The sequence below is a fragment of the Miniopterus schreibersii genome (assembly GCF_964146895.1).
Source record: "Miniopterus schreibersii genome assembly, chromosome: 15".
Taxonomy (NCBI): domain Eukaryota; kingdom Metazoa; phylum Chordata; class Mammalia; order Chiroptera; family Miniopteridae; genus Miniopterus; species Miniopterus schreibersii.
In genome coordinates this window covers 31,163,132-31,190,515 of record NC_138115.1, presented here as the reverse complement: position 1 = coordinate 31,190,515, position 27,384 = coordinate 31,163,132, and the positions used below count along the sequence as shown (strand labels likewise).

General features: G+C 42.0%; 3 protein-coding genes across 8 annotated transcripts in view; 2 read left to right on the top strand and 1 right to left on the bottom strand.

The window, feature by feature from the left end:
* ACP3 (acid phosphatase 3) overlaps window positions 1-9,733 on the top strand; it is a 37,253-nt gene extending 27,520 nt beyond the window's left edge. Inside the window, exon 11 of one of the 2 annotated variants that reach the window (XM_081159904.1) lies at window positions 9,575-9,733. In XM_081159904.1, coding sequence (XP_081016030.1) covers window positions 9,575-9,693 — 119 coding nt within the window. In that variant the 3' untranslated portion in view covers window positions 9,694-9,733. Of the gene's footprint in view, window positions 1-325; window positions 698-9,574 lie in introns of those variants that run through there. The other variant, XM_081159903.1, reaches the window with a different exon arrangement.
* On the bottom strand, window positions 164-25,574 carry LOC308567843 (uncharacterized protein). Of its 4 annotated transcripts, XR_014000385.1 has the most exons (6): window positions 24,184-24,549; window positions 21,469-21,649; window positions 16,645-16,744; window positions 16,008-16,123; window positions 9,727-9,934; window positions 254-549 (listed from the first exon to the last, which is right to left on the bottom strand). XR_014000385.1 is itself a non-coding variant. In XM_081159905.1 (4 exons), exons 1-3 carry the CDS (start codon window positions 24,388-24,390, stop codon window positions 9,904-9,906), a joined length of 354 nt encoding a protein of 117 aa, XP_081016031.1. In that variant the 5' UTR covers window positions 24,391-24,438; the 3' UTR covers window positions 440-549; window positions 9,727-9,903. The 4 variants fall into 4 exon arrangements, 1 of the variants encoding a protein (XP_081016031.1); XR_014000384.1 differs by lacking the exon at window positions 21,469-21,649 and having other exon boundaries at window positions 164-549; window positions 24,184-24,572; XR_014000383.1 differs by lacking the exons at window positions 21,469-21,649; window positions 24,184-24,549 and adding an exon at window positions 25,520-25,574.
* Window positions 24,839-27,384, top strand: part of DNAJC13 (DnaJ heat shock protein family (Hsp40) member C13) — a 95,525-nt gene continuing 92,979 nt past the window's right edge. For both annotated transcript variants that reach the window (XM_081159902.1, XM_081159901.1), the window contains exon 1: window positions 24,839-25,126. The gene's annotated coding sequence lies outside the window, so the exon portion shown is untranslated. The remainder of the gene's footprint in view (window positions 25,127-27,384) is intronic.

Sequence of the window (27,384 nt, the reverse complement as noted above, 5' to 3'; positions counted from 1 at the left end):
CTCTACCTGGCCCTGCCCCCACTTGCTTGCCATAAACCTCGACTTGATTTTTTTCAGTGTTAATATAAAAGGGCATCAACGCCATAATATAATCAGAGATAAAACTTCAGTCAAAGTTCATGGGGCTGCCATGAGCTACATGATTGGCCACATAGGGCCTTTCGCTGTTTATAGATATGGAGATTTTATTTGAGCAGAATTAAACGAGGCCGTTCTTTAAGAGTCTAAAGTGAAAAAGATTTTAAACAAATCTCGGTGACAGCAAAGACGGGAAGACTTTAATCTTAGGCTAATGGCAAAGAACCAACCTACTCATTACTTCCAGCCTTCTCATGAGAAGCAAAGAACTGAGATACAGCCCGGCCGGGTGTGGCTCAGCAGGTGAGCATCGACCTAGGATCCAGGAGATCGAAGTTCGATTCCAGGTCAGGGCACATGCCTGGGTTGCGGGCTCGATCCCCAGCCGGCGGCAAGCAGGAGGCAGCCGATCAGTGACTCTCATCATTGATGTTTCTATCTCTCTGTTGCTCTCCCTCTTCCTTCTTCTCTCTGAAATCAATAAAGATATATTTAAAATAAAAAGAAATGAGATACAGTAGAGAGATCTACACCAGGAAACTGATCCTATCTTTTAATATTTCTGTTAAAAACATATTGGGTGGAGAGCTGAAAAATAAATATCTAAATAACTCTCTGTATCCTTTGATCCTGGAAAATCCATGTTACTTTTGAAAAAACCAAAAGCAAACTTGCCAGAAAACTTTGCTGTATATAATACACCTGGAAGCTCCCGGAGTGCATACATCACAGCAAATAAGTAATCTGATGAGAACACGATATTCAGATGACAGCCCTGCAGAGTGGAGTTGCTCCTGAAGCTCCACGGTGAGAGGCTGAGGTTGATGTAAGAGAGGAAGTATGATGACACATTTCAAACTGGAGCAAAATTAGAAATGTCAGGACGTCCTGAATGCCTCCAAGATCTAAACTTACTGGAATGTTGAAAGTAGGGCTGTGGATCCTGGTATCTTCAGAAAACCTAAGCACCCATGGGTCCTGCTGAAACCACTGTCTCTGTAAGGAACCACATTCAAATGATGACTCTTTAGAACCCTGTAGATCTGCCACGTGGCAGATGCAATACGTCCAGAGAACGTGCTGTGTTACAATTATGGCTAAAGATGAAATGGTTTCTAGAGATGGTTTCTACTGGGTGCCAGAGTCTAGGGCAAAGTCATTCCCTCTCCCAGCAGACTGTGGGATGACTGACATGAGATATTGATTGATATGTTTATTTGCATTATTTCTTTCCCAAGTAAATATCTGGTCTTGGGGGTCATCATTTAATTATTCTTTCTCCTTCATGCATATAACTTTCCTCCAGAAGTGAGCCAAGTATAAAATAATGAATAAATACATCATTAGGAAGTTCAATACCATTACTTTTTTTTTACAATGAATTTTTAAAAGTATGTCCTTTTTTAATTATAATAAAATTCCTGGAGGGCACATTTTAGGAACTTATTTTGTTTTTCTGTTTTTATTTTAATGTAACAGGAAGAAAAATATATAAAGCTTTTACTTGTATTTGACTGGCTTAAATGAATGTTTTACATTGACAATGTATTTGGTCTGGACTTTACTCTTCGGATGAAGGCTGAACTGATGGATGGCTCTGCTTCATCTGTTTAAGATAAAAATTGCTATGAAGAAATCCTTGGGCAATATCTGATGTAGTGGGAAGTAAAGAGATACCTATTACACAGAATAACTAAGGTTTATGTCTTATGATTCAAGGGTTTCTATGGGAACAAAAGCTACCTGGATTTGGAGGGAGGGAGGTAGTAAGGAATGTTAGGGAAGGCTTCTTGCAGGAGGTGACAACCGACCCATCTGAAACCAGTTTGAATGGAGGTTTCTAATTGTGTGGTGCCAGGTACTTGAAAGGCATATATCAAATGTTTTAGTGGCACAAAGCTGGAATGGATCAAGGAGTTACTCGGCATAAGATTCAGGGTTCAAAGAGGTTCCCACTGGTGTCCTTCAAGGGGATGTTATCTCCACAATGGCCAGGATTCTATCTATTGTGTCCTCTGCTCTCTCTCTCCCCAGCACCTAGAAGTGCCTGTGCCTGGCATGGATTGGCACTCAATGAACATTTGCTCAGAGTGCATAAATTAGTTGCCTTTCCTCCATGAACCTACTCTTAGATTCTATCTTGATCAGCAGCAATACCCAGTAACCTGGGAGTTTTTTTGACACACCCTTTCCTTCTGTCACCTCTCATCGAATCTGCCTGTGTTATGTTCATAGAAGTCTTTTCCTTGAAATACCACTATCGACAATTCAAGATCCACACAGAGTGAAATATCATAAATCAGCAAAATATGTTAATGAAAACTCAAGGATGGTGTGCAGGAGCCAGCTAAAACAGATTGAGTGGAACGAAGGCACTGCTTCTCAACTCTGAGTTTGATGACTTCATTTTGGTGGTTGGAAATTGGCCATGGTGTCACAGCAGGAGTATTTTCACCACAGAAATGGGCATATGCCACCAATCAGAGTGTTCTTTCTTTATATTTGTTTTATTAGATCCAGTTACCAGCACACAACTGGTTTTAGCTCATAGAAAGTTTGTTAAGAGCCTATAACATGAGGTGGTCTCCAACAGAGTGAATTTAATATTTGGATCACATTTGTTCTATATGTTCTGCACAGTGATGCTCAGGGCAGCAGGTAAACATCTCAGGAAGACAGACTGTGTTCCTGTTAGGAAATTTCTGGGACTGGGAGTGTCCATTGGGCTGGGTGGCCACTTGCCTTGACAGAGACACTATGAGCAGGTGAAGCCTGGAAGGTTGTAGGGACCGAATGACTCCTTAGTAGGGCCACCAAACTTAGCAAATAAAAGTACAGGATGCCCAGATAAATTTAATTAATGGTTCTAGCTGCTGAATTTTTATAATTTATTTTTTTAAAGGCCAAATTAAGGACATTTAGGGTGTTCTGAGAAAGCCAATATAGGAAGCAGACAAAGATGTTAAATAAGGACATATTCTAGATCTACATAATGCCTGCCAACCCTACACCATAGGGCATTTCCACCCATGAAACCCTAGTCATAGCTGTAGGCAGTGTTTTCAACTAGTAGACCCAATTAAATTAATCAGAGCCTTTGCTAGAAAATTCATGATAAGTCTAAGTTTCATACTATGTTACTTAAAAATAATAAAATTCTTTTTTAGAAAATGCTTCTTCAATTCCCAAATTTTACTAACACAATCAGACCTTCACTGGCGCTCTCCCAACCCCTATTTCAAACTCCACTCTAGATATTTCATAGGAAGGAGATTCACTGGTGGGTAGTTCCTGTTTCCCCTTATAAAATTGAGAATCTACAGCACATATATACATGCCCAAGAGTCAACCATGAGCCTCGAAGATGGGATCCATACGCTTTTCCTCCCTGAATCTCCAGGCAGTCGACAATGCCTAGAACCTGGTACCTTCAACCAATATTTGCTAATTGAATAAATATTCAGCCCTCCATACCTAGCCTGGCTTCCTCATGGCTGGACCCAGATGTCAGAAGCCTGGACTCAGTTGTTCAATAATTAGGGGAGAGAAGCTATGAATGAGCCTCAAATGTGACTGGACTATAAAGACGTCGTCATTAACTATAAACACAGATGTCTGTATCAACATGTCTGTTATTTGACCTCTGCTTTAGGCACAGTCACCTGGGCATGCTCTTGTTCTCCACGGCTGTTTAGAGGCCCTGTTCGATGATACCCCTCCCAGCACCCCTCCTACCTCAGAAGTGAAGCCATCTGATTGTAATATATTTTTCTCATCCTTGCTGCCATTATAATCAGTTTCCTAAGACACGTCTCATCATTAATAAAAGACACTAGGAACTTGCTTCGTTATATATCAACTCACTTCCACTCCTGCACTTAACCTAGGCAGTTGGGACTGTCGTAACCATGCCCTACCTCATACCCTGCCCACCACACCAATATCCAGCCCTATGTCAAGTCAAACACACAGTTTCCCCATTCTGATCTGCCGAGTGAAGCTTAAGCCTATTGTCACCATTTCTAACTACGAATGTTGACATTTCTATTCCAACCTCGGCTGGACCTTTCAACCCTGCCTGGTAAACGTATTACCCTTACTGGACTCTCTTCCTGTTTTCTACAGAAAGGTCTCGTTCTTTTTCTGAAATTTCTAATTCCATCTTGGCTTCTTTAATTCTCAGAGGGTGTCCTAAGAAGACCAAGATAATCCAATGAAAACCCTTTTAAGTTCTCCTGTCACTACCTTAAAATATCTCAATAGCTTTAACCTGCCTTTACTGCTGTTCCTCAGGAAAACATGTTCCTCCTTGAGTAACCTAACTCCTTTCCTTGTGCATATGATCCCAACTCTTCAGTTTCCTTGGACCTCAGTGAATCTCTTAGCTTCACTGCTCCATCCCTTCTGTGATGAAAACGCCCAACTCTTTTCTCATCAGAGTGCCCTCCAATGCCTGCTCCATCTCACTATCTTCAATCCCAGTTTTCTCAAACTAATAACTTGTATTCTCTAACTCTATTTCCTTATTTCCCTCTTGCTCCTGAACTATTCTGTAAAATGTTCATCCTTCATGTTTTTAAATTTTTAAAAAATTCTCACCTAAGGATATGTTTTCTGATTTTTAGTCAGAAATATCGATGTAAGAGAGAAACAGCGATTGGTTGCCTCCCATGTGTGCCCTGATCTTTCATGTTTTCTGAAACTTCCTTTTGGAAAGCCAGCAGTGCCTAATTCAGCAGCCTCTTTTCCTTTTCCTGCCAACATCACATATCCCCATTCTGCAGAGAAAAATATTGAACCTCAGAAAATCACATGCTACAGGTGGTAGTGTCAGGATTCAAGCCTAACACTTTCCAACACCAGATTCTCTTATATCATAGTCCCTTTCCACCCCGCACTGTCTTTTGGGCCATTTCCTTAAGACAAATTCCCCAAAATAGGATTAGTGGGTCAAAGACTATGAATATTTAATAAGCAATAGGTATTTATTGAATACCTATTATCCTATGTAGCAGACATTACGTTTGCTGAGGAAACAGCAGCAAGACAAGAAAATTGTCCCCGTGTGGCTTGTAGACCTCAGCAGGAAGGTGAGACAACAGGTGAGGAGGAGAGGGAGACAGAGCTGACGGCGAGCACTGTGACAGACATACAGACACCTACAAGAACATACAGCAGAGGGAATCAGCCTGAGCCTCAGGGGTCAGAAAAGGCTTCTCAAAGGGGGAATGTTCAAACCGGAATCTGAAGGAGAGAAGGAATTAACCAGGCCAGTGAAGATGAGAGAGGAGAGTGTTACAGACTAAAGAGAGAAAACGTATAAAAGGCCAAGAGGCTAAACGCACAGAGGCTGTCCGGTGGGAATATAAAGAGGCTGGAGAGGCAGGCACCAAGTGTCTCCTAGGTCAGGTTGAGCAGCTCTGGTCATTAAAAGGTTTTAGAGGACGCGGTGTGCCTGGCTTCCTGTTTTAGAAAGACCCCTTTGGCTTCGGAAGGGAGAACAGTCAGGAGGCTGTTGCAATAATCCAAAGTGAGTGATGGAGAAGAGCAGACTTATTCAAAGGGGGAAGAGAGAGTAGGTGGGACTCGGGGCTAACGGCAAGAGGAAAAGGCTCTTCATACATATTGCCAAAATTGTTCTCCAAAAAGTGGTTCCAAGTCACACTGTCTTGGGCAGCCTTCATGTGTTCCTAGGTTGTAGGACATCTTTTCAGTCATCACCCGCACCAGACTCTTTGCGGTAAGACACAATTGATCACGCTCTTTTCCAGATTCTAGAACATTACTCTGTCAAACTCACCAAATCCTTTACAGTATAGGGAGCATATAATTTAAAAAATAAACGAGAGGGGGCGAGAGACTCTCCTGAGTCTTCTCTTTGCTCCCAGACTCCCTGATTAGCTTCTCTTGGATTGGACCCTTCCACCCACCCCTCTAATACATTATTTCATCCCAGGCCCTGTCCTTGGCTCTCTCATTTCACGCTCACCATAAACCAGTGAGTCCCAGGCCTCCACCTTGTACATCCAGAGCCCTCGTTTCCACATCTGCATGTGGAATCCTAGACCTGTTTTCTCCAGCTGCCTGCTGGTCATCTTTACCAGGATAATAACATCTCAATCCTGCATCTGAAACAAAATTTATTACCTCCTCTACTCCAAACTGATCCTTTTAAATGTGCTTCTAACCTCAACTCATAACCTAGTCACCTTCTCAGCGACAGAAGGTAGAACCCACGGGGGGACCTTCACCACAATTTCTTTACCAGTATATTTAGCTCATTACAAAGCCTGTCAATTTGACTTCAGAAGTACCTCTTGAACCCCCTCATCTGCATCCTCAGGGCCATAGTGCAGTATCTTGTCAAAGGCATTTTAATAGCTCTCAATCAGGTATACAGTGTCTCCATCATCCCCTTTTTTCCCCATAGTTTGGGTTTTATTGAAACAACACAAATTGGGCCATGTCACTTCCACGTGTAATAATTGCTGATGATTTCCATTTGCCCCCTGGCAAACCAGACCTTCTAAAACCTGGACCCCCAACCTATGTATCTGGTCTCATCTCACCATACCCTATACTCCAGTCACATGCAACTGCTTATTATTTCTCAAACGTGATCTTGAGCTACTCATTCCGTCTCCTGGCAAAATGTTATTTACCCTACAGGCTAGCCCAAACCTTACCATTTTCTCAGACCTTCCATACCCTTTCCCTTCCAAATAGAATATTTTGTGTCGATTGTAACTTGCTATCTGTTCCAATATCTTTCACACCTCTACTTTACTGTTTATCACACTGTCTCATGACTGTCTGCCTGATTCTCCCACGAGGTACTGAATCTTAAGAACAGGGATCATGGAACCCCAGAAGCTAACCCACAGCTGGCCTGGCATATGGTGTGCGCTCACTGCATGCCTAGGAAGGAGAGAGGGAAAGCCTCTTCCATGGAACCACCATGACAACATAGTCAAACAAATCATTGAAAATAATTCCCAAATATAGGAAGTCAGTCACGAACATTCGTTTTTAAAGAATCATCAGTCCCTGCCTTCCTCCCTCATTCTCATTTAGCCCTTTCCTTCATTCCTCAATTCCATGTAGTTCCCTCCAACTTATATTAACTGCATCCTTAGTACTAGTGGCACCCAGACACCAGGATCTAACTTGATTAACATTCACCTTCTCATGATGCTAAGAGGGTTCCTGACATAATGAGAAAAGCACTGGACTAAGAGGGAACCCAGAAGTTCTAGATCATTCATTCATTCCACAAATGTTTACTACTGAGCACCTGCTATGGGGCAGGTACTGCTGTAGGTGCTTGGGATACATTCATGAACAAAAAAGGCAAAATTTCCTGCCTTCGTGATGCTTACATTCTATTAGGGAGAGAGAGAGATAGACAATAAATAATAAACATGATAAATAAGTCCTTTGGAAGGTGAAGATCGAAAGCACCAGGCTGGAAATGGGTGTGGGGAGAGGGTATATAGATTGTACCTTTAAATGAAAACCCTCAGTGAGAAGATGAGATTTGAGCAAGGAAGGTGATGCAGTTGCCTGACGCAGAGATATGTGAAAAGAGCATCCAGACAATGTTAACAATACAGCAAAAGCAGGAAGGGGGAGTGTGCCTGGTATGTCTGAGGATTGACAAGAAGGCCTGTGCGGCCAAATCAGAATAAGTGAAAGGAGAGGGATAGGAGAGGAAAGACAAGAGGTTAAAAAGCCAGGTGATGAAGAGTCTCATAAACTGTTATCCTCAGGACTTGGGCTTGCGTTCCAGTGAGATGAGCATTCACTGCAGACTTTAGGTACAGGAGTGCCATGATTTGACTTGAAGTCATTTGGCTGCTGTGTTAGAAATAGACTGATTATGCCCTACTCAGTATAGCACAGTTGATGAGCATCATTCCATGCACCAAAAGGTTGCCAGTTTGATTCCTGGTCAGGGCACATGCCCAGGTTGCAGGCTGGATCCCCAGTAGGGGCCATGCAGGAGGAGGCAGATCCATTTTCTCTCTCATATCGATGTTTCTCTCTCTTTTTCCCTCTCCCTCCCTCTCTCTCTGAAATCAATAAAAACATTTAAAAAAAAAATTGATTGATTGTCGGGGAGAAAGGATAGAAGCTAAGGAGTATGTCAGGGGAAGCTAAGTAGTAATCCTGGCAAAAGATGACGGTGGTTCACAGCAGGGTGGCGGCAGAGAAGGGGAGAAATCATTGGTTTCCAGATATAGTTTTTTGATAGAACCAATAGGATTTCCTGACAGACTGGGTATAGGATGTGACTGAGGGAAGTCAAGGAAGACTCCAAGAGCTTTGGACCAAGACACTAGGAGACGGAACTTTCCATCAACCCAAGTGGGAAGGCTGCAGGAGGAACAGATTTGTTAGGGTGCGGGGGGTAGGGGTGCACAGGGGTGGGGAGTTCAGTTTTGGAATGCCTCTTAGATGTCCAAGGGGATATGTCAAGGACACAGCTGGACATATGAGTCTTGAGTTTGGGGAAGATTTAAATTTGGAAGTCTTTAGTGAATAGATGGCTTTTAAAATTATACCACTGGTAAGATCCCATACACTGCCACCCAAATGCAATGATCTGCTTTATCTTAGCCAAATTACCTAATCTTTCCACTTCTCATTTTATCATCTCTACAAAGGTGAAGTTAGGCTAACTGACTTTTCAACTGTGCTCTGTGGAGCACTAGGGTTCTGTAGACAGAGCTGCCAGGGTCAGAGAGATGTTTCCTCTCCCATCATCTACGCCAACAAGCAATCCCATGTTTTTACAATGAAAATCAGACATCCATTTAGAGATGGTACAAACTGATATTTATGATGTATATACTATAGTGGAGTAGGGTGTGTGTTGGGGGTAAGATGACTTTCCAGATGAAAAAAATGGATACCATCTCACTTAAAACAACCCCATATATCTGCATCCTGATTGGTCAGCTATCAAAGGGATATGTGTAAATCAAGGTACAGATTAGCAACAGTATACACAGTTGTCCTAAAAAATGCTTGCCATAATCAGCATGTGCTCAAGGTTTCTTCTCTAAAAGATATTTATCAAAAATCAAATTCAAATGCCTAAAGATGATATTCCATTTCTTTTTGACCCAATTAATGATGGCAGTTGAATATTCAGAAATTTCTGTGACCTTGAGACCATAACAATTAACAATTTTAATTGTAGAAAAATACATGAAGTGAATCCTGGAAGATTTTAGAAATACTTTAGTCAACTGCCCTCCCTTTATAGTGGAGGAGCTGAGGCCCAAAGATCAGAGGTCATGCTGGAACTTGGACAGAGGACACCTTCTGACTCCTAGTCCAGTGCTCTTTTCACCACACTATGCTACCTCAAGGCTGCTTCAGAAACGCCACTGACATTTACAATTAAGGCAGAAAACACGGACTGATGAGTGATCTTCATATTTTTCTAATCCATTAATTTTACATTAACTCGCCTCCTGTTTTCCCCCAGTTCTACGGCTGGTCCTTGCCATTGCCTTTTGCCTGGTGTCTGGTATCCTAGTGGTGCTGCTATTTACCCTTGTCCGCTACGGGCCCTGCTGGCAGAGAGACTCCTATCGGGGCATCTGAACAGGCAGCTGAAGGAGGACATGCCAGACCAACCTTCTGTGAAGCCGCATCTCTCAGGGACGCCGTGTTCAAAGGACAGTTTCACCGTGTGGGCCTCGCCCTGCCCACACTCTTCCTTTTGACCCAGGGGCAGCTGCTGGACTGACTGATGAATGAACGCCCAGTTGGCTTGGTTAGGTCTCCTCATCGAAGCGCAGACCTCTCATTCCGCTAAAAAGTCAAACTCCAATCAGCTTTTTGCCTGCAAACATCAAAAGGTTACAAGGTGTGGCAAAGACATAGATTAAAAAAGACTGGATAACGGGTGGGGAGTGGGGAGGATTAGACTAGAAGTAGAATTATATAGGAAAATTCTTAAGAAATAAGACCCAATTAGAAGGTTTAATACATCTTTTTTCAGCCATTAAGTAGGTTTAATACAAACACACACACTCTGGAAGAGAAATTCCTACCCAGTGTTTGATAGCCAACATATACATACAAATACTATATTGAAAATGCCTTAAAAAGAGGTATTTAATTCTCAGAAACTGTAATACCAACCACTTTAGTTGTAGCTCAAGTCATTTTTCCCCACAATTTTTATAACAGGGAATGATTAGAAAATCCATGTACCCGTGGTTCTATTATTTTTTTTTTACCTCAACTATCAGAGCTGGATATTTTTAAAGTTCTGATTTCTTTATTTCATTTTAAAATTAAGAGAGTTTACTTTGATAAGGGCTATTCATGGCCATGATGAAATGATAATGTATTTTAATAGCTATAAATAGATCTGAATTTCTCAACTGGTGAGACACATAGAAAAGTAGACTGAAGGCTGACTGGCTGCCTCAGCTCTGTGCTAGCTTTAGGCCAAGTTGGAACAATTTTTTTTTTTAATCTTAAACCTTGGTTTCATAATCTAGAAATGAAAAGTCCTGAGTAGATAAACATAGAATTCACATCTAGTTCTCATGGTCTAGGAACAACTTGTTTTTTCATTTTGTACTCTGGATTGGTCATTGTCCAAGCAAGCTCTTTCATGAGTGGTACCATCCAAATTCAATGTCCATTTATTTTGGTAATTTCAAGTGTGATGCCTCTTAATGAAAGTGAGGATTTTTTTTTGCACTTTATTCAGGAAAATAGTGTTCCTACTTGGCCACTTCAAAGTCACTGAAAGATCTGGGAAGTAGCCCTACACTCACAAAACATCTAATTATCTCGATTAAATTTGACCTGATGCAATGACATAGCTAGGACCGTAAGCTATGGCCCAAATGGTGGAGATGAAACCAAAATGCTTGAATGTGGCTCGTGGGAGTTGCAAACCTAGGAGTTTGCAAAGGAGAGAGGACTACAGACTTGGGATCATCAATTCACGTTCATTGGACCAGCATCTAACGCCAGCGATGCTTTGCCTCAGTCCATTTTATTTCACAAATATTTGACCGCTCTCAATTGGGCAGCACTGTATGTGCCTTCCAAGGGGACAATGTACTTTTAACGGGGCAAGTTGCAATATTTCCATTTCAGCATGTTCCTCTGAAAAGGATCATTAATTGTGATCTAGAAAACACTGGTCTACAAAATCATTGTGTTAATTTGGTAACATTCGGTTTTTATCAGGTTGACGACTTCTAATGTCACGTGCTCTGGTTTCTGGGCCCTTGTCGTTATTTTTCCGTCAAGGCTAACATGCTCTTTGAGGAGTTTATAATGGACTTTCAGTACTATTCAGTTATGATTACATGATTTGGCAGTGACTTTGCAACACAAACATTAGGGAGAGATCTGGAAATTCTGTTGGAGGTTTCCGCACTAATATTTTTGCTATGTAGGGCTAAGGGAAAGCGTGAGTTATTAACAAATACTCTGATTACTTTATCAACATATTAGAGTCTTTAAAAAAAAATTTTTTCCCCAGTAAAATTGATTTTCCTTTTTGTATTCAATTTAGTTCATTCACCCACTGAAGGAAATCTGTGTTGTTTCAAACTGTGAGCAATTACGAATAGAGCTATGACAGACATCTGTGTACGGGCTTCTGTGCAGATCTACGTTTTCACCTCTTAAAGCAATTACCAGGAATGGAATTTGGGGGTCACATAGTAATTTTATGCTTAACTTTATAAGAAACTATCAAACAACTTCCCAGGGCGGCTGTACCATTTTGCATTTCCCCCCTATAGCAATGTGTAGAATTTTGGTTGCTCCGCATCCTCACCAGCACTTGGTGCTGTCAGGAATTCTTAATTTAGCTGCTCAGAAATGTAGTTGCATCTCACTGATTATTTGCATTTCCCTAATAGCTAATGATGTTAAACTTTTTTTTTTCATGTGTCTATTTGCCACCCATTTTATCTCTTTGGTCAAGTGTCCATCCATGTCTTTGGCGGATTTTTAATTAGGTATCTGTTTTGTTATTGTTGAGTTTTGAGAGTTCTTTTTATAATCTGGATAAAAGTCCTCTGTCAATATATAAGTTGCAAATATTTTCTCCCAGTCTGCAGCTTATATTTCCATTCTCCTAACAGTGTCCTTTGCAGAGCAGAAGTTTTTTATTGTGATAAAGCTCAATTTATCTATTTTATTTTTTTAAGAATCATACTTTTGATGTCACATGTAAGAATTCATCACTAAATCCAAAATTGTCCTTTTTTCCTAAAAATTTTATGGTTTAACATTTTATAGTTAGGTCTATGACCTAAAAGTTTCTTTTTCTCCCTTATCTATGGGTTGTTGGATTTTTTTCAAATGCTTCTCTGCATCAGTTGATATGCTTGTGAAGTTTTTCTTTAGATTGGTAATAGGGTGGATGACATTGATTGATTTCTGAATAAAAAACTAGTCTTTGATCCTGGGATAAACTCCACTTAGTGTAATGTATCTTTCTTTTGATATATCCCTCAGTTCAATTCGGTAATGTTTTATTGAACATTTTTCATCTACATTCATGGGAGAGATTGATCTGTCGTTATTTTTTCTTATAATGTCTTTGTCCGCTTTTTGCATCAGAGTAACGCTGGCATCATGAAATAACTTGGGACTCCTAGGGAAGGCTGCTAAAAAAAAAAAATGTATCCCTACAGACTCAGAACTTCCCCATAGTTCAGAGATGTGTGGGGTGAGCATCCACAATGTTGGAGACTTTTCTACAACCAAACCAAACAGAATTTTCTGACATCACAAAAGCATGCTATTGATAAAAGTGCACTTTTCAAGATTTTACTGCCTTCTCCTACTACACTGCCTGAGTATACTCCCTATTGTATTTCAACCTAGAGAGTGCTAAGGACTTAAAGCCCCGCCCCCTACCTTCTTTCAAAATTCTTAATTGAAGAAACACACCAGTGTCAGTAAGAACCACATGTGGCAGCTTAGATCCTACAGGACAGAAGCTGGGATGTTTTAATTACTAAAGTAGTATTCCTCAGGGTCCAGAGCCTCTTATATGTCTACTTACTGTGGGGAGGTAATTTCAGTGGTATCAGAACACAGAAACTTCCCATCTTCCAACACTTGTATGTATAACTGATATAAACCCTGTGAATGGTTTAATCATTATGATGCAAGAAGCTGGGGGTCATCTTCTTTCCCAAATATTTGTGAGGTTGCACAGACTCAACCACTAGTCTGCAGGTATAGTCTGACACCTACTGTCCATAGGTGGTCTCTGCATGCTTGCTTTCGTAGTTTAAAAATATGATTTAAAACACAAGTTATGTTTAGTGTTTCCTATGAACGAGTGAGAACAGATCTGGATTCTTCTATCCACCACCCGACGATCTGCCTCCTTTGTTCTAGACATCACACCTAGCTAAAATTCACCACCAGTTTCCTTCCACTGGGCCAGAACTTAGGCTGTCATCCATCTGCGAAAAATGTCACTGAGGAAATGGGTCATATCAGTCAAATTCTGGGGTAGCTTATGACCTATGCACAGTTGGAAGTTCAATTAAGGTCTCCAGCTGTTGCAGGAAAAAATCACAACTTTCCTTCATCCAGATTTAAATTCTATGGTCAGGATTGCAGAAGAGAAGATAGAAAAAAGGTAGACCAAGATGTTGCAATCTCATTTCTCTTTTCCTTGGAAACTTCCGCCCCTCACATCTTCCCCAGGTTCCCTAGTTACCAACATTCAGGTCTCCGCTCAAATGTCACTTCCTAGAAAGCCTCTCTTGACTGCCTGGGTAAAGCAGTCACTCTGCTCTCCCTACCCCCTAGCCCATTACCCAGGTTTTATTTCTTCACAGCACTATCACTAACTGAAACGATCTGATTCAATTATTTTCAATGTGCCCACTGTCCTCCTCCCCTACCACCCCACACCCTGCCAGAGGTAAGGGCTATTTCTTTGTTCACTGCTACATTCTCAATACTTGGAACAGGACCTGACACAGATAGTTAGCTGAAAAAAACGTTTGCACCACAAATGTTCACCTCAAGCATCCCTGAGCTACAGGGACCTTCTGAGTCGGCAGCAGTGAGCTGGGAAGAACTTTATAAGATGCCCATTCTGGGAGTCCACGAGGGTATTATCATTATTTGTGTTTGTGTGTAATCACTGAAGGAAAATATTTATATGAATATGTTGGCTAAATGGCAAATTCGATATTCTGAGATCTGATAGGAACATTAATGTGACCTTCAGAAACTTGGAACCCAATCCCCAGATTTAGAGGAACTCTGGGAATAATTACTCCTGGAGGGCCAGTTATGGGTTAGGTGGAGTATGCACACTTCCCACCTCCTCTCCTGCTGGATATGACCACAAAACCTGGACAGCATGCATCAGAAAACTATTTGAATAGTCTAAAAAGTAAATAGCAATAGGCAGATTGGAAAAGAATGTCAGAATCCTGAATGACAACAATCTAAACCCAAATATATCAATACTAACACTAACCTATATGATCTGAACACGCTCATTTAAAAACAAGAATTGTCAGAAAGGATTAAGAAAACACACCTAACTCTATGCCATCTACACGAAACTCAGTTTAGCCTGGCCAGCGTGGCTCAGTGGTTGAGCACCAACCTAGGATCCAGGAGATCCTGGTTTGATTCCGGGTCAGGGGACATGCCTGAGTGGTGGGCTCAATCCCCAGTAGGGGGCGTGCAGCAGGCAGCTGATCAATATTGATGTTTCTCTCTCTCACCCTCTCCCTTCCTCTCTCTCTAAAATCAATTAAAACATATTTTTTTAAAAGTAAAATGATAGAAAAATATACATAATCTTAATAGGAGAGTAAATAAATATACCATATCAAGCATCACATCACTCATCTGCACATTCATTCATCAAATATTTGTTGAAAATATAATAGGCTTAAAACATTATGCTGCACACTTCTAGGTACTAAGTTATAATCCTAAGAGCCATATTTAAGAATGAATTATATTAGTCAGGAGAATAGATGATAATAGTACCTGGATCAGAGTGGGATAGGTAGAAATGGGAAAAAACAAAACAAAAACAAAACACAACCCTACAATCCAATATTTGAGATAGCTTTTAATGCATAAAGGCAAAGCTTCCATTCACCAAGATTTCCAGGCAAAGAAATTAAGTGGAAATAATATGAGAAGAGAAAAATCAGCTGAATAAAAGATATAACATGCCTTACTGGGTTGTATACCCTCCTCTTAAATAAGCATGACTAACAAAACCAAAGTAGAACCAAACTAGTCAGTCCACTATGATCACCTAGAAAGTAATATTAGGAAAGAAGTTAAGACAGGTTAGAAATCCTAACTGATGGGGGATATTATATGTATTTTCTATTCTGTTTTTGGTTAAACATAATCTTTTCTTTAATGTAAGTTTTTAAAAAAATCATTTCTATCCATGCCATGCTGACCCAGGGACCATCATCTGGTCTGCTGACTAATATAATGCACTTTTATATGTGTCTTTTAAGATTATGAGTAAGTACCTTAAAATGTGCAGAGCATAAAATCATGCCTTAAATGTAGATTTTTAATAATATTTGCTGAATGAGTGCATAAGTGAATGCAATACTTATTTGATGTGTTTCCTCCCCTACTGGGACTTACAGATTCCAGCAGCATTAAGTAGGGCATTGCTACAGTCCTGGAAGAGTCATTATAATAGAAAACACTTTCAGAGTACTCACTACATGCCATACACGGTTCTAAGTGCTTCACAAATATTAGCTGGCTTATAATTTCAATAAACATGAAAGATATTATTACTTGCCCCGTTTTTCAGATGCGAAAACTAAGGCACAGAAAGGTTTAATCACTTGCCTAAATTCATCTTTCTTAAGGAGTTAGTAAGTGATAAGAAGAGGGATTCACATACTTACCTGGCAGCGGGGATACTATTGATCACGAAGGTGGTTTTCCGAGGGTGAGGCTTACCCATTGCCTTCTGGATATGCTGAGCTGACGCCTGTGATTTCCACAAATGTGGGTCACTCAACTGCATAATTTGTGGCAGTGGGGGACAGAAAAAGAAAAAGAAAAAAAAAAGAAGTGGGATTCACATCCATGTAGTCTGGCTCCAAAGTACATGCTCCAAACTGCTACCATGTTGTGGTCCAGTCGGTCTCAAAGTTGAGTGTACATCAGAACCACCTGGATGGCTTGTTACAACAGATTGTTGGGCCCCACCCACAGGGACTCTAATTCTGTAGGTGTAGGGCAAGATCCTAGAATTTGCTTTTCTAACAAGTTTCCAGGTGATGCTGATCTGGCCTGAGGGTCCCACTTTGAAAAGCAACCTAAGTACTTTAGAGAAGAAAAGAAATGGCCTCTGTAGACATCTCCTTTCTCCAATACCCTCCCGTTGAAGAGGTTCCTGGTCCTGACCAGACATTACTCAAGCTTTGGATGCAAACTGGGAGAGCCTGGAGGGGTTGGGCATTCCTTCTCCCTCTTAGGTGATCCTAAGTATCTTCTTCTTCCTGGTGATAACAGTCAATCCTAGATTCTAGCACTTACCCCACATGAAGTGATGCCAGTGGTTGATGACCATTGGGACTTTCTGTTGATGTCTTCCTTCTTACCCACCTCCTCCAGTTTTACCTAAGGTATGCAGCAACTAGAAAATGACAATGTTGAAAAAAAATACTTGTTTTACTTGCTCCAAACTTGGAAAATCTCTCTAATCCCAGTTTGCTCATCTGTAAAATGGGGACGGTAGTATTATCTATTTCACAGAATTTGTCAAAGAGTTGATGCATGCAAAGCACCTAAGTATCTGGTACATGGTAAATACTTAATGATTAGTGGCTAATATCTATTATTAACAATAAGAATTGCACAATGTAATTCCTAACTTGTTTTCAGACAATTTCTGAAAAGCAGTGTTAAAATCATGTGATGGGCTCAGCAGTGTGTTAAAACAGATGTGATGGGTACTTCAGTGGAGACGCAAGCCGTGTGAAATGGATTAAACGTGCATGAAGATACATGCTTTGTTAAGGACCTGATCATGACATGCAGAATCACAGGTCAATTCTTTGTTTTTTTAATCCTCAACTGAAGATATTTTTCCATTGCTTTTCAGAAAGAGTGGGAGGGAGGGAGGGAGGGAGGGAGGGAGGGAGGGAGGGAGGGAGGGAGGGAGGGAGGAGGAGAACACCGATGTAAGAGAAATACGTAGGTTAGTTGCATTGAGCCTGCAACCAAGGTATGTCCCCTGAGCCAGAATCAAACCTGGGACTCTTCAGTCCTCGGGCTGAGGCTCATCAGAGCTGTGCCTAGAAAATGTACGTGCTCAATGGCATCAGCTGCTGATATTATTTAAGATTGTTTGTCAGGTATACAACTGAATCTAAGCAATGCCCACCTTGAGCTTAATGTGCTGCACTAAACTTGATACATCTCAGCCTATATCATGCTCTTTTTCAATGCAACTGAATACAATCCTTTTTCCTACGTGAGTTTAAATTTGTGTTTTCAACAGTGATTGTTTATATCAAATTTCTCAGGATTCTTTTACTGCTGTTGGAAATTCTTTGGTCTTCAAAATGTTTTGAAGTACTTTCTTGTTTTTGGAGAGTAAAAAGGAAAAAAAAACCCACCATCCTCATTTCTGGAGATAAAAACTATAAAATATAGGTTATGAGAAATGATCAAGGGAAATAGCCAATGAGTCCAACTCCCAACCCAGCCTGAAGATCTGGGATAAAACATGACTGGAAGCTATTACCATTAAAAGGGTAAGAAACTTAGGTTACAAGATTGAAACTTAAAAGAATCAACACCAGAATTGGGGGTCGCTATTCACAGGAAATCTTTCCAGACATTACTCATGTATGCCTGTACTTTATTTTTGTTACATGCTTGTAACATATTAAACATCTTGCATATACATATTACAAAATACAACTAGAAATACTCTAAATAATAAGGCTACAATTTACTACAAAATAAGAAACAACTATAGAAAATTGAAAAATAAAAAGTCAAGAGATATTCTTGCACATTATTTGAAATGACCTATATCCAAGGATGTTTTCATTCCAGCCTTGTTTGTAAAAGTTAAAGATTAGAAAGAACCTAAATGTCTACTAATAGGAGAGAAGTTGAAGTACGTTTTATCTACATAATGAAATAATTTTCAGCCTTCACAAGAATGAGGCAAATTACATAGACCAATTTCAAAGATATATTTTTTGTTTTTGTTTTTTTTAAATATATCTTTATTGATTTCAGAGAGGGGAAAGGAGAGGGAGACAGACAGACAGAAACATCAATGATGAGAGAGTCACTGATCGAGCCTGCAACCGGGCATGTGCCCTGATCGGGAATTGAACCCTGATTGCCTGGATCCTAGGTCGACGCTCAACCGCTGAGCCACGCCTGGCCGGGCAAAGATACATGGTTGATAAAAAATGTAAGATATTGAACTATGGGTATGGTTCACTACCATTTGTGTAAAAATCAACTATGCAGCCCAGGGCGTGGCTCAGCAGTTGAGCACAGACCTAGGATCCAGGAAATCCTAGTTCCATTCCCGGTCAGGGCTCATGCCCGGGTTGCGGGCTCAACCCCTGGTAGGGGGCGTGCAGGAGGCAGCTGATCAATGACCCTCTCAGCATTGATGTTTCTATCTCTCTCTCTCTCCCTCTCCCTTCCTCTCTCTGAAATCAATAAAGATATTTAAAAAAAAAAATCAACTATATATACAAACATGTATCTATATATATGTATACAGGTATATATGGATATATGCATGTGTGTATGTAATATACATACATAAACCCATTATTCATGTATATGTATTTATGTATGCATATAAGATATTCTGAATAATGGAACAGTTGATGCTTTCTAGTTCTCATTTTTATAACATCAAAGAATAACTGAGGTTTAAAAAACATAAAGAAAAATTTAAGTTTGAAGTGTCATCTTTTAGGGATCTGAATTTAGCCTCACTGGTACCTCAATGAAACAAAAAACTCCAATAGTAGTACTAGTATTTCCAGCAGCATTTGCTGAGCTCTTGCTATGTTCCAGGTACTTTTCCATGCACTTTAGAATAGAACTAGTGCATAGAAATCTTCACAATAACTCTATGAAGTATGTATTACTTTTGTTCATTTTAAGATGAGGGAACTGAGGCACAGAGAGACTGTCACTTGTCTTTCTCCCTCTCTTAAGTGTGGACAGTGACTTCACCCATCAAGGACAAGGGACAGCCAGAACCATTTTTATCATCAAAGTTCTTTTCTGATTTCAGCAGGAGCCCTGCCAGGATGAATTTCTTGGTCACTCTGAATACAGCACTTGACGTGCCTGAGGTGTGTGAACCCTACCTCACACACCTTTAATGTGCACTGAATGGTGAACATACATGAAAAGTGTTGCCATTTTAAATGAAAATGACATGCATTCTATGATTCTAAAATATAAGGCAGACAAGTTTTACAATCCCAATACAGGTGATATTACTATTTACATATTTGGTAATTTCCACAAGAAAAATCCCTTTTCTATTTGGATCTCATGCATTTTAGAAAAGCTAGTTCCCTTTTTAAATTAAGTTAAAGAAACCTCCAATTGAAGGAAAATTGCAGCAGAAATTCCTAAGAGAGGTCATGGGGACAAGAGAGACAATAAGGAGTGACTAAAGAAACAAAAAGACAGAATCAGAAACAAGCAAAAATAGCTCCCACTGACAAGCAATAAAAAATTTTTAAAAAATCTACCCAAGCCAAACTGTTTCATAGCCCTCTACTTTTAATAAGGACAGAGCTGGCTCAGAACAGGCATAATTCTGAAAATTATAAAATATAATAATGCCAACGTCTTTTACGGGAGATTATCAAAGCATTTTACCCAAAGAGAAAAAACTGACAACCGTCTTATTCTCTAGAGCATACCTCTTGCCTCGAGTGCTGGAGGTTTTGCCAGAGATGGTAGAAAATCAGAGGGAGATTTCTGTCCTGTTTTGGATTCAAACTCCCTGTCTTTTATTTTTATTTCTTTTTAAAATATGTCTTTATTGGTTTCAGATAGAGGAATGGGGAGAGAGAGAAACATCAATGATGAAAGAGTCATTGATCGGCTGCCTCCTGCATGCCCCCCACTGGGCATCGAGCCTGCGACCCAGGCATGTGCCCCGACTGGGAATCGAACCACGATCTCCTGGATCACAGGTCAACGCTCCACCTCTAAGCCACACTGGGCAGGCAAACTCCCTGTCTTTTAAAACCTGGGCTTGTGAAATATGCAGCATTGATACTTTAGCAAAACAGAAGCAAGAAAACGGTAGACTATGCTGAGACGGCACTGGGACTTGCTCATTGAAGGCCTTTGTCAGCACGGTCAGCTCTGAACTGGAAGCCAGAACACTGCTTAAGGCAGCAGGAAGGTCACAAAGCAGTAAACATCTTTCCTCTCTAAATAGTTCTCTTATAAAGAGAACTGTATTGAGCAGATAACAACGTGGAACACAGTTGGAAGAGAAAAGAGTCTGGAGCACACAGAAAAGAGTCAGAAGTGAAGAGCTGGGATAAAGACATTTATTGTATCTATTGATTTTTATGGATTCTACTGTTAAGCCTTCACTTAGAGAGATGAACCATGTTTTTTTTGGTCTGGCTACTTAAAACTTCCTGATGCCAGAAAAGGGTGGAAAAGGGAGAAAATACCTCACCCCACCCCTTTCTTTTTGCAATAGAAATAGAAATGTCAGCAAAAGGTACTGGTTTGTTTTCTTTGTTCTTTCTAGCAGCAAAGCCAGTGTGCCGCTATTGTTTGCTGGCCTAACAAAAATGAAATCAAGGCTTTCACCGAACAGCCTTCTATTCTTCTGCCAAATGCTGAGTAAACAGTCCAGCTTCTGCAACAGCTTGCTTTAATGATCCTAGACAGTTTCTGTTCGTGTCTTGTACTGGGTCACAAAGAGGAAAGAGGGGTAACAGAAATAAAAATGGGACAGAAATGAAATTAGCGCTTTGAAGGTGATCTGGGCTGGTATCATATCAGTTCCTCAGGGAGGAAGAACTGGAATTATTTATTAGCTTCCCACTACATGTTTTGAAGTTATTTCACTTGTAAATCTCTATCATTCCCATTCAACAGAATGCATTCAACTATTCTCAATAAATCTTTTTGCCATCTTCATAACCTCTTTGGAAATTTTGACTTATTGATTCTTAAGATTGTGGTGACTCTACTTGACATGTATAGTCAAGGTTTTGGTGCAAAATCAGATAAGCAACCTCCAATCCAGGGGCTTGTTAGGGTTTTTGGAGTGCTACATGGTTCATTGTGGCCCCTCAAATGGTTGTATCTTAGAGTTTATTACATTACCTCTCAGAGTCCAAGCTGCTAGAGGCTTGAGTGAGCCCCAGGGCTATGAGTTATCAGTGGTGACTTGTAATACTATGATGGCATTCTGGGCTAGAAGGAATCAAACTTCCTCATGGGACATTCAAGTCTCCACCCCCTCCGGTCTGGTTTGTGAAACTGGATTTGCTGTCTTCCCAGAAATCTGCAGTGACAGAGATGTTTGAAACCATAATCGCAAAGGCACAGCAGCAAGGAATGGTTGGCTGCCTTTTTCAATAAAATCCACTTGAGAAAAACTACTGGAGACAAACAAACCACCACCACATAAGAAATTAAAATGAAGTCCAGTAGAGGATTCTGTGGGATCTTCAAGCTTGCCAACTCAATGGAAAAGTATTTTCTGACACTGTGTATCTGCACAAGACTTTCTGTAGCACTCACTGTCCAGCAGAAACATCATGGGAGCCACGTATAAAATTTCACATTTTCTAGTAGCTACATTTTAAAAAAGAAACATGTGATATTGATTTTAACAAATGTACTTTATGTAACCAAATACATATCCAAATATTATTTCATGTAATCAATATAAAAATTGTTAGTGCAATATTTTACATTTTTTTCATGTTAAATCTAGTGTGTATTTTAACTTTATTTCAAGTATTCAGTAGTCACATGGGTTAGTAGCTACTGCATTTGAAACAGTTCAAATCTTGCTGAATTATGTAGAGTTCTTAAGCATTTATTTAGGATCTGGGCATTCATGTAATTAGGTAGGCAATTTAACAGCAATATGGAGTTCAATAAGCAGACGTTGGACGGTCTTGTGGGTTCCCTAAAATCTTAAGCCTTGCCTGTCTATACACTAACTTATACCACTGATAAAAGCTATTGATACCTAAGAAGCTGTGAAATATTATAAATATATATCACATAATTTGGAAGGACATCATCTGTGTTGTTCCCCTTTCCTGACTGTAAATTTGATATGTTCGCACTATGAACGTGTCAGAAAAGCTAAGGCAAACCTGGATTTTAGTAGAAAGAAAAATCCAGAAAGAGGAGTTTGAGGATCCTGCCTTGTATTTGTTACTTTTTTTTTTTTAATATATCTTTTTTTTATTGATTTCAGAGAGAGAGGAAAGGAGAGGGAGAGGGACAGAATCATCAATGATGAGAGTGTCACCGATCGGCTGCCTCCTGCACGCCCCCAGCTGAGGATCAAGCCCGCAACCCCGGCATGTGCCCTGACTGGGAATCGAACTGCAATCTCCTGGATCCTAGGTCGATGCTCAACCGCTGAGCTACACCGGGCCAGGCTATATTTGTTACTCTTTAAAAAGAAGGGGGTGGGGGGGTATGGGATTGATTTAACAGAATAGGGAAAGAAAAGACAAGTCCTCCTATCCTTCCCGACTCTTGTGTTTAATTTTAGTGTTTTAAGGACACTACAAACCTAATTAACGGCAACCAGGGGATTTGTGAAAAGGCTTGAAACCACATCCTGTAAGCAACAGTTGAAACCACTAGGAACGCAGCTTTTGAAGATGGGAAGCTGTGGCTGGGGTAGTTAGAAGGATAAACAGAGGAGAGAGAGAGGATAATTAGCTGTATAGGCAAATACTTAAAGGGATGTCACATAGAGGAAGAAAGTGCAAAAAACAAAAACAAAAACCTATTCATGAAAGAGAGGACAAACTGAATACAAAGACAGTGGTTTCTAAAACTGCGAAATGAAAAGAAAAAGAAAAAAAAGGCCTTGGGAGGCAGGAAATTTTCCACTACATGGGATGGGCAGTGAGGGACAATTCATGAAGCCTAAAGGCTCCTCCCAACTCTCATAATCAATTTTATCTGTCCCAGATACTGAACAGAGAGGCAGTGTGGAGGTTAATAGTTCACTGGCCTTAATGTTACAAGTCCTGGGACTCAATCTCTGCTCAGCCTTTAGGAGCTGGGCCACCTTGGGCAAGTCTCTTAGGCTCTCTGGGTCCGCTTCATCTATAAAATAGAAACAATACACCTCACAGCTACTTCTGGGATGACTGGAAGGCTTTGCAACCTATAAGATAAACACAGGTTTCTGTTTCCGCGGCCTAGGCCAAGACGACCTCTTGATTCAGCGCTCCCGTTTCTTTTTCCCTCTTTCTCCTCTATGCCAGGTTTTATCTTCCCCCACCCAGCCATTCCTGGTACCACCCCTTCGATGGGGAAGCCTAAGGTAAATGCAGTCTTTTTCTACCCCAAGGTAGGGCGAAGGGTCAATGAAGTCAAGCAGCAGCATCTCGGAAGAACGAGTGTCTCCTCTCCACTTCCCGGCCTGCAGTCCCCGTGTCCAAAGCACGAGCCCGCCGCTGAAAAGGGCTCCAAAGAAACCACAGCGTCAGGATTGCTCTGCAGAGTGTCAACCCCCTTATCAGGGACCTTTAACCCTCGTAAAATAATGTATCCATGCAAGCCGTCCTGCACCATGCATACTCTGAAGTTTGTAACAGAATCACTTTCGAAACTACTGTCTTTAGAGTTCAGGTCTGAGAGTGGAGGCTGACCTTCTTTAATTACATCTTTACCGACAGGTTAATACATAAGAGTAATACCTCCCCCCCTTTCTCTAGCCTGACTCCCCCCCCAGCGCCTGTATGTTCAGGGAGATGGTATCAGGGGCACAGGCTCTGAGGTCAGATTGCTTGGGCTCAAACAACAAGTCCGCTCCCGTGAGACCGGGCGTTGCATTACCTGCAAAACGAGGGTGATTCCACCTTGACGGGGCTGGAGCCTAAGTGAGCTCCCGACACGTGACCAGCACACACTAAAAGGAGCTATCAGTACATCTTTCTGGCGGCGCCGCCAAAAGGCCGAAGGCACCGCCCAAGCTTTGGTCTTGCCGACGGCCCAGACCAACCCAAACTTAAATCCTTCCCACTGCGGCTCGGGGGGCGTCATGAACAAGCGGAAAGGCGAGCCCGGCGCGACGGGGCGGCAGCGGGCGGAGGCTGCTCCGCGGCCCCGTGGAGTCAAGGGCTAAGCGGGAGAAAGGCTCCCACACGGGCCTCAAGCGCTAAAAGCGCAACCCGGGGGCCGGCCCCGCGGCAGCCCTCCGAGGCCAGAACCACGTGCCGAGGGGCGTGGCCTCCTTTCGCGCGTGCCCGAGGGCGGGTCCTCCCCGCACGCGGCGCCGACTCCGGAAGCCGCAGCCGGGCTCTCCCTTCTGCGCATGCGTACCCGCGGGCGGGGCGGGGCGGGGCGGGGCGGGGCGGGCGGGGCGGGGCGGGGCGGGTGGACTTGAAATTCTGGGAAACCGGGCGGCCGGGACAGGGAGGGCGGGGAAATGGCCGGGAGGGGGCGGGGCAGGAGGCGGAAGAGTTGAAATCAGCTGACCGAGTCTCGTGACAGCCTGGACCGGGGCGACGCAGGCGTAGGAGAGCCCGATCGCTCAGAGCCCGAGCGAAGATGGCGGCCTCCAGAGTGAGCCTCTAAGAGGCAGAGGGAGGAGGCGGAGGGGGGCGGGGAGGCAGCGCCGCCGCGGCACCAGGAACCCGCGGCAGCAGAGCTACGGAACCCCGGCGGGGGAAAGGGGAAGTGGCGAAGGGGAGGAGGCCGGAGGTCGCCTCATCCCGCTCTGAACGCAGAGCCGGCGGCGGGGGGAGCTGGCGCTGGAGCCTCTCCAGCCTCCCGCAAGGTAAACCACTCGGGGCACCAGACTCTGGGGCTCTGCTTTACCTTTTCCCCACCCTGCGGGGACTTTCGGGGGGGGGCAGGGAGGCGGCGGCGGCAAAGAGCAGGGAAAAGGAGGGACGTGTCTTAGCCGCCGCAGCCCCCGGCTGCTAGGGAAAGCATATTACCTTCCTTCCAAGCTAATCTGGCTCGTCCCGTCGGACCCCTCACAGCCCCCGAGTCCTACTGACATTCGCCCTGGGCGCTCTCTCGGTCAGCCCTTTTCGGCTTTTTGTTTTCGCTTTGTTTTCTGGTTGTCTGTCCCTGCGGCCCCTCACGCCCCTGTGCACATCCTTAACCCTTCGCGTCCCTTTTCCCCTCTGGGCCCCGCCCTCGGGATTCCCTGCCGGCCTCCTACCTAGTCCGACGCCGCTCCCGATAGATGCAACTCCGGAGTCGGCGGCCCTCCTCCCACCCCCACCCCGCCCCGCGTATACTTTGGCTTTCTTTGTTTAGCTTTGTTTCGTTTTGTTGGGAAATGGGGAGCATCCACGTCGTTTCTTTTCCAGGCTCCTCCTCTTCCAAAATCTAGTTTTCCCCCAAGGCTTTTCCTTTCTGCATAGTAACCTATTCGCGGCGGCCTCTCCTCCGCTGTTGTGATTTTGCCTCTGAATGCGGCCTTTGGAGTGGGTAAAGTAGGACTTAGACGCCCAGTGAAGCGACTGTTAAACGCAGATCTGATCTAGTACACTTACGGAGAGTGCCTGCCCTTAAATTGTCTCTTTATTTTTAAGGTATTCAGTTAACCACTCATGCCTTGAGATTGTTTCCTTTATCAGTTGCTTAGGGGGGAAGAAAAGCTTTAAAAAAAAAGGCCCCCGAATGTGGCAGTGGCCTCCTAAAGTAATGATTTGCTCCCTCTGCTTTTGCCTTTGACCCTGCCCTGTTTCCCCTCAAAAAGAAGGGCCTCTACCTGATGCTGTTGCTGCTACTCTCTAAAGGGCTTTATGTTGTAGGGTTATTTTGAGCCCCTGGAGTGCATTATCTTGGGGGGGGGGGGGGAGTAAAGTTTCAGAATATTTCTTCAGGACCTGCCCCAGTGATTGTCTTGCTTACTGAGTATTTTCTTTCTTACTTTATGGCTCTGATAGATTTTCAGGTTTGAAAGTACTGTCTGCAGAGTTTGAGGAAATTGCTCACAGTGGTCAGGTTTTGCAGGATATTACCAGTATCCTGTAAGTCTATGGAATATGAAACAGGACTTGCCTGAAAAAAAAGAAGGAAATTTAGAAAATTACTTGTCATAAATGTGGCATCCTAAAAAGACTTGATTTCACTAATATTTGGTTTCTGGAAAGTGCTTTATTGTTCGACTTAATTTATCATATAACAGAAAACCTTGTTAACATTTTAAATGTACTGTGAAGCAATGTTTTAGAGGCTATGTCTCAAACTTGTGTTTTGCTGTTAATGTCACAATGGGACATTAAGACCTTGTTTAGATAATATTGCATTATATTCCTAGTTTGGAAATAGGAAGTAGCACATATTAAGGGAGGAAAAGAGGAGTCAGAAAGTTATTAAGAGAAATGTAAAGAATCTTTATAGTCCAGTATATGGAAAGTATCGCCATTTGTATTCCAGTGGAAGGCAATGGATATTCCTTTTTCTTAAGTGTCAGTAGTAAGTAAATAGTCCCAAAAATTTGTTCACGTCATTGGTGAAAAAGTTGTGGAATTGTGGAAAGCATGAGTTATGTAAGAATTTAATGTTATCCACAAATAAATAGAGGCTGGTTGCCTAGGTGACTAACAATACTGCCTTCATTAAATTTGTAAAAAGGTTGATAGTGTAGTCTGGTTCTCAATAGATACTAAATTGTACAAATAAAAAGGATCTGCTTTAAGTAATTGGGCTCCATTCCTCAACCAGTTCTGTTTACATGGGTGAATTTGAGGCTCTCATTACACATAACCTTCACCTGCTTCCCTGATTGAGGTACTTAAAATTAGTTAGGTTCATACATACCTTGTTTTACCGCGCTTCTCTATATTGCACTTCATAGACGTCGCGGGTTTTTTTAACAAATAGAAGGCAGGATTCTTCACCAGCAAGATTACTACTCACTTCATTGTGATACTTGCTTAATTGCGTTGGTCTGGAACCAAGCCTGCAGTATATCCAGGTTATGCCAGTACAAGCAAGGCTATGCAGATAAACTGCAGCAAAAATTTGGTTGCTACTAATAGTTTAGGCCTAAATGTTGACTGTAATATTTAGAAC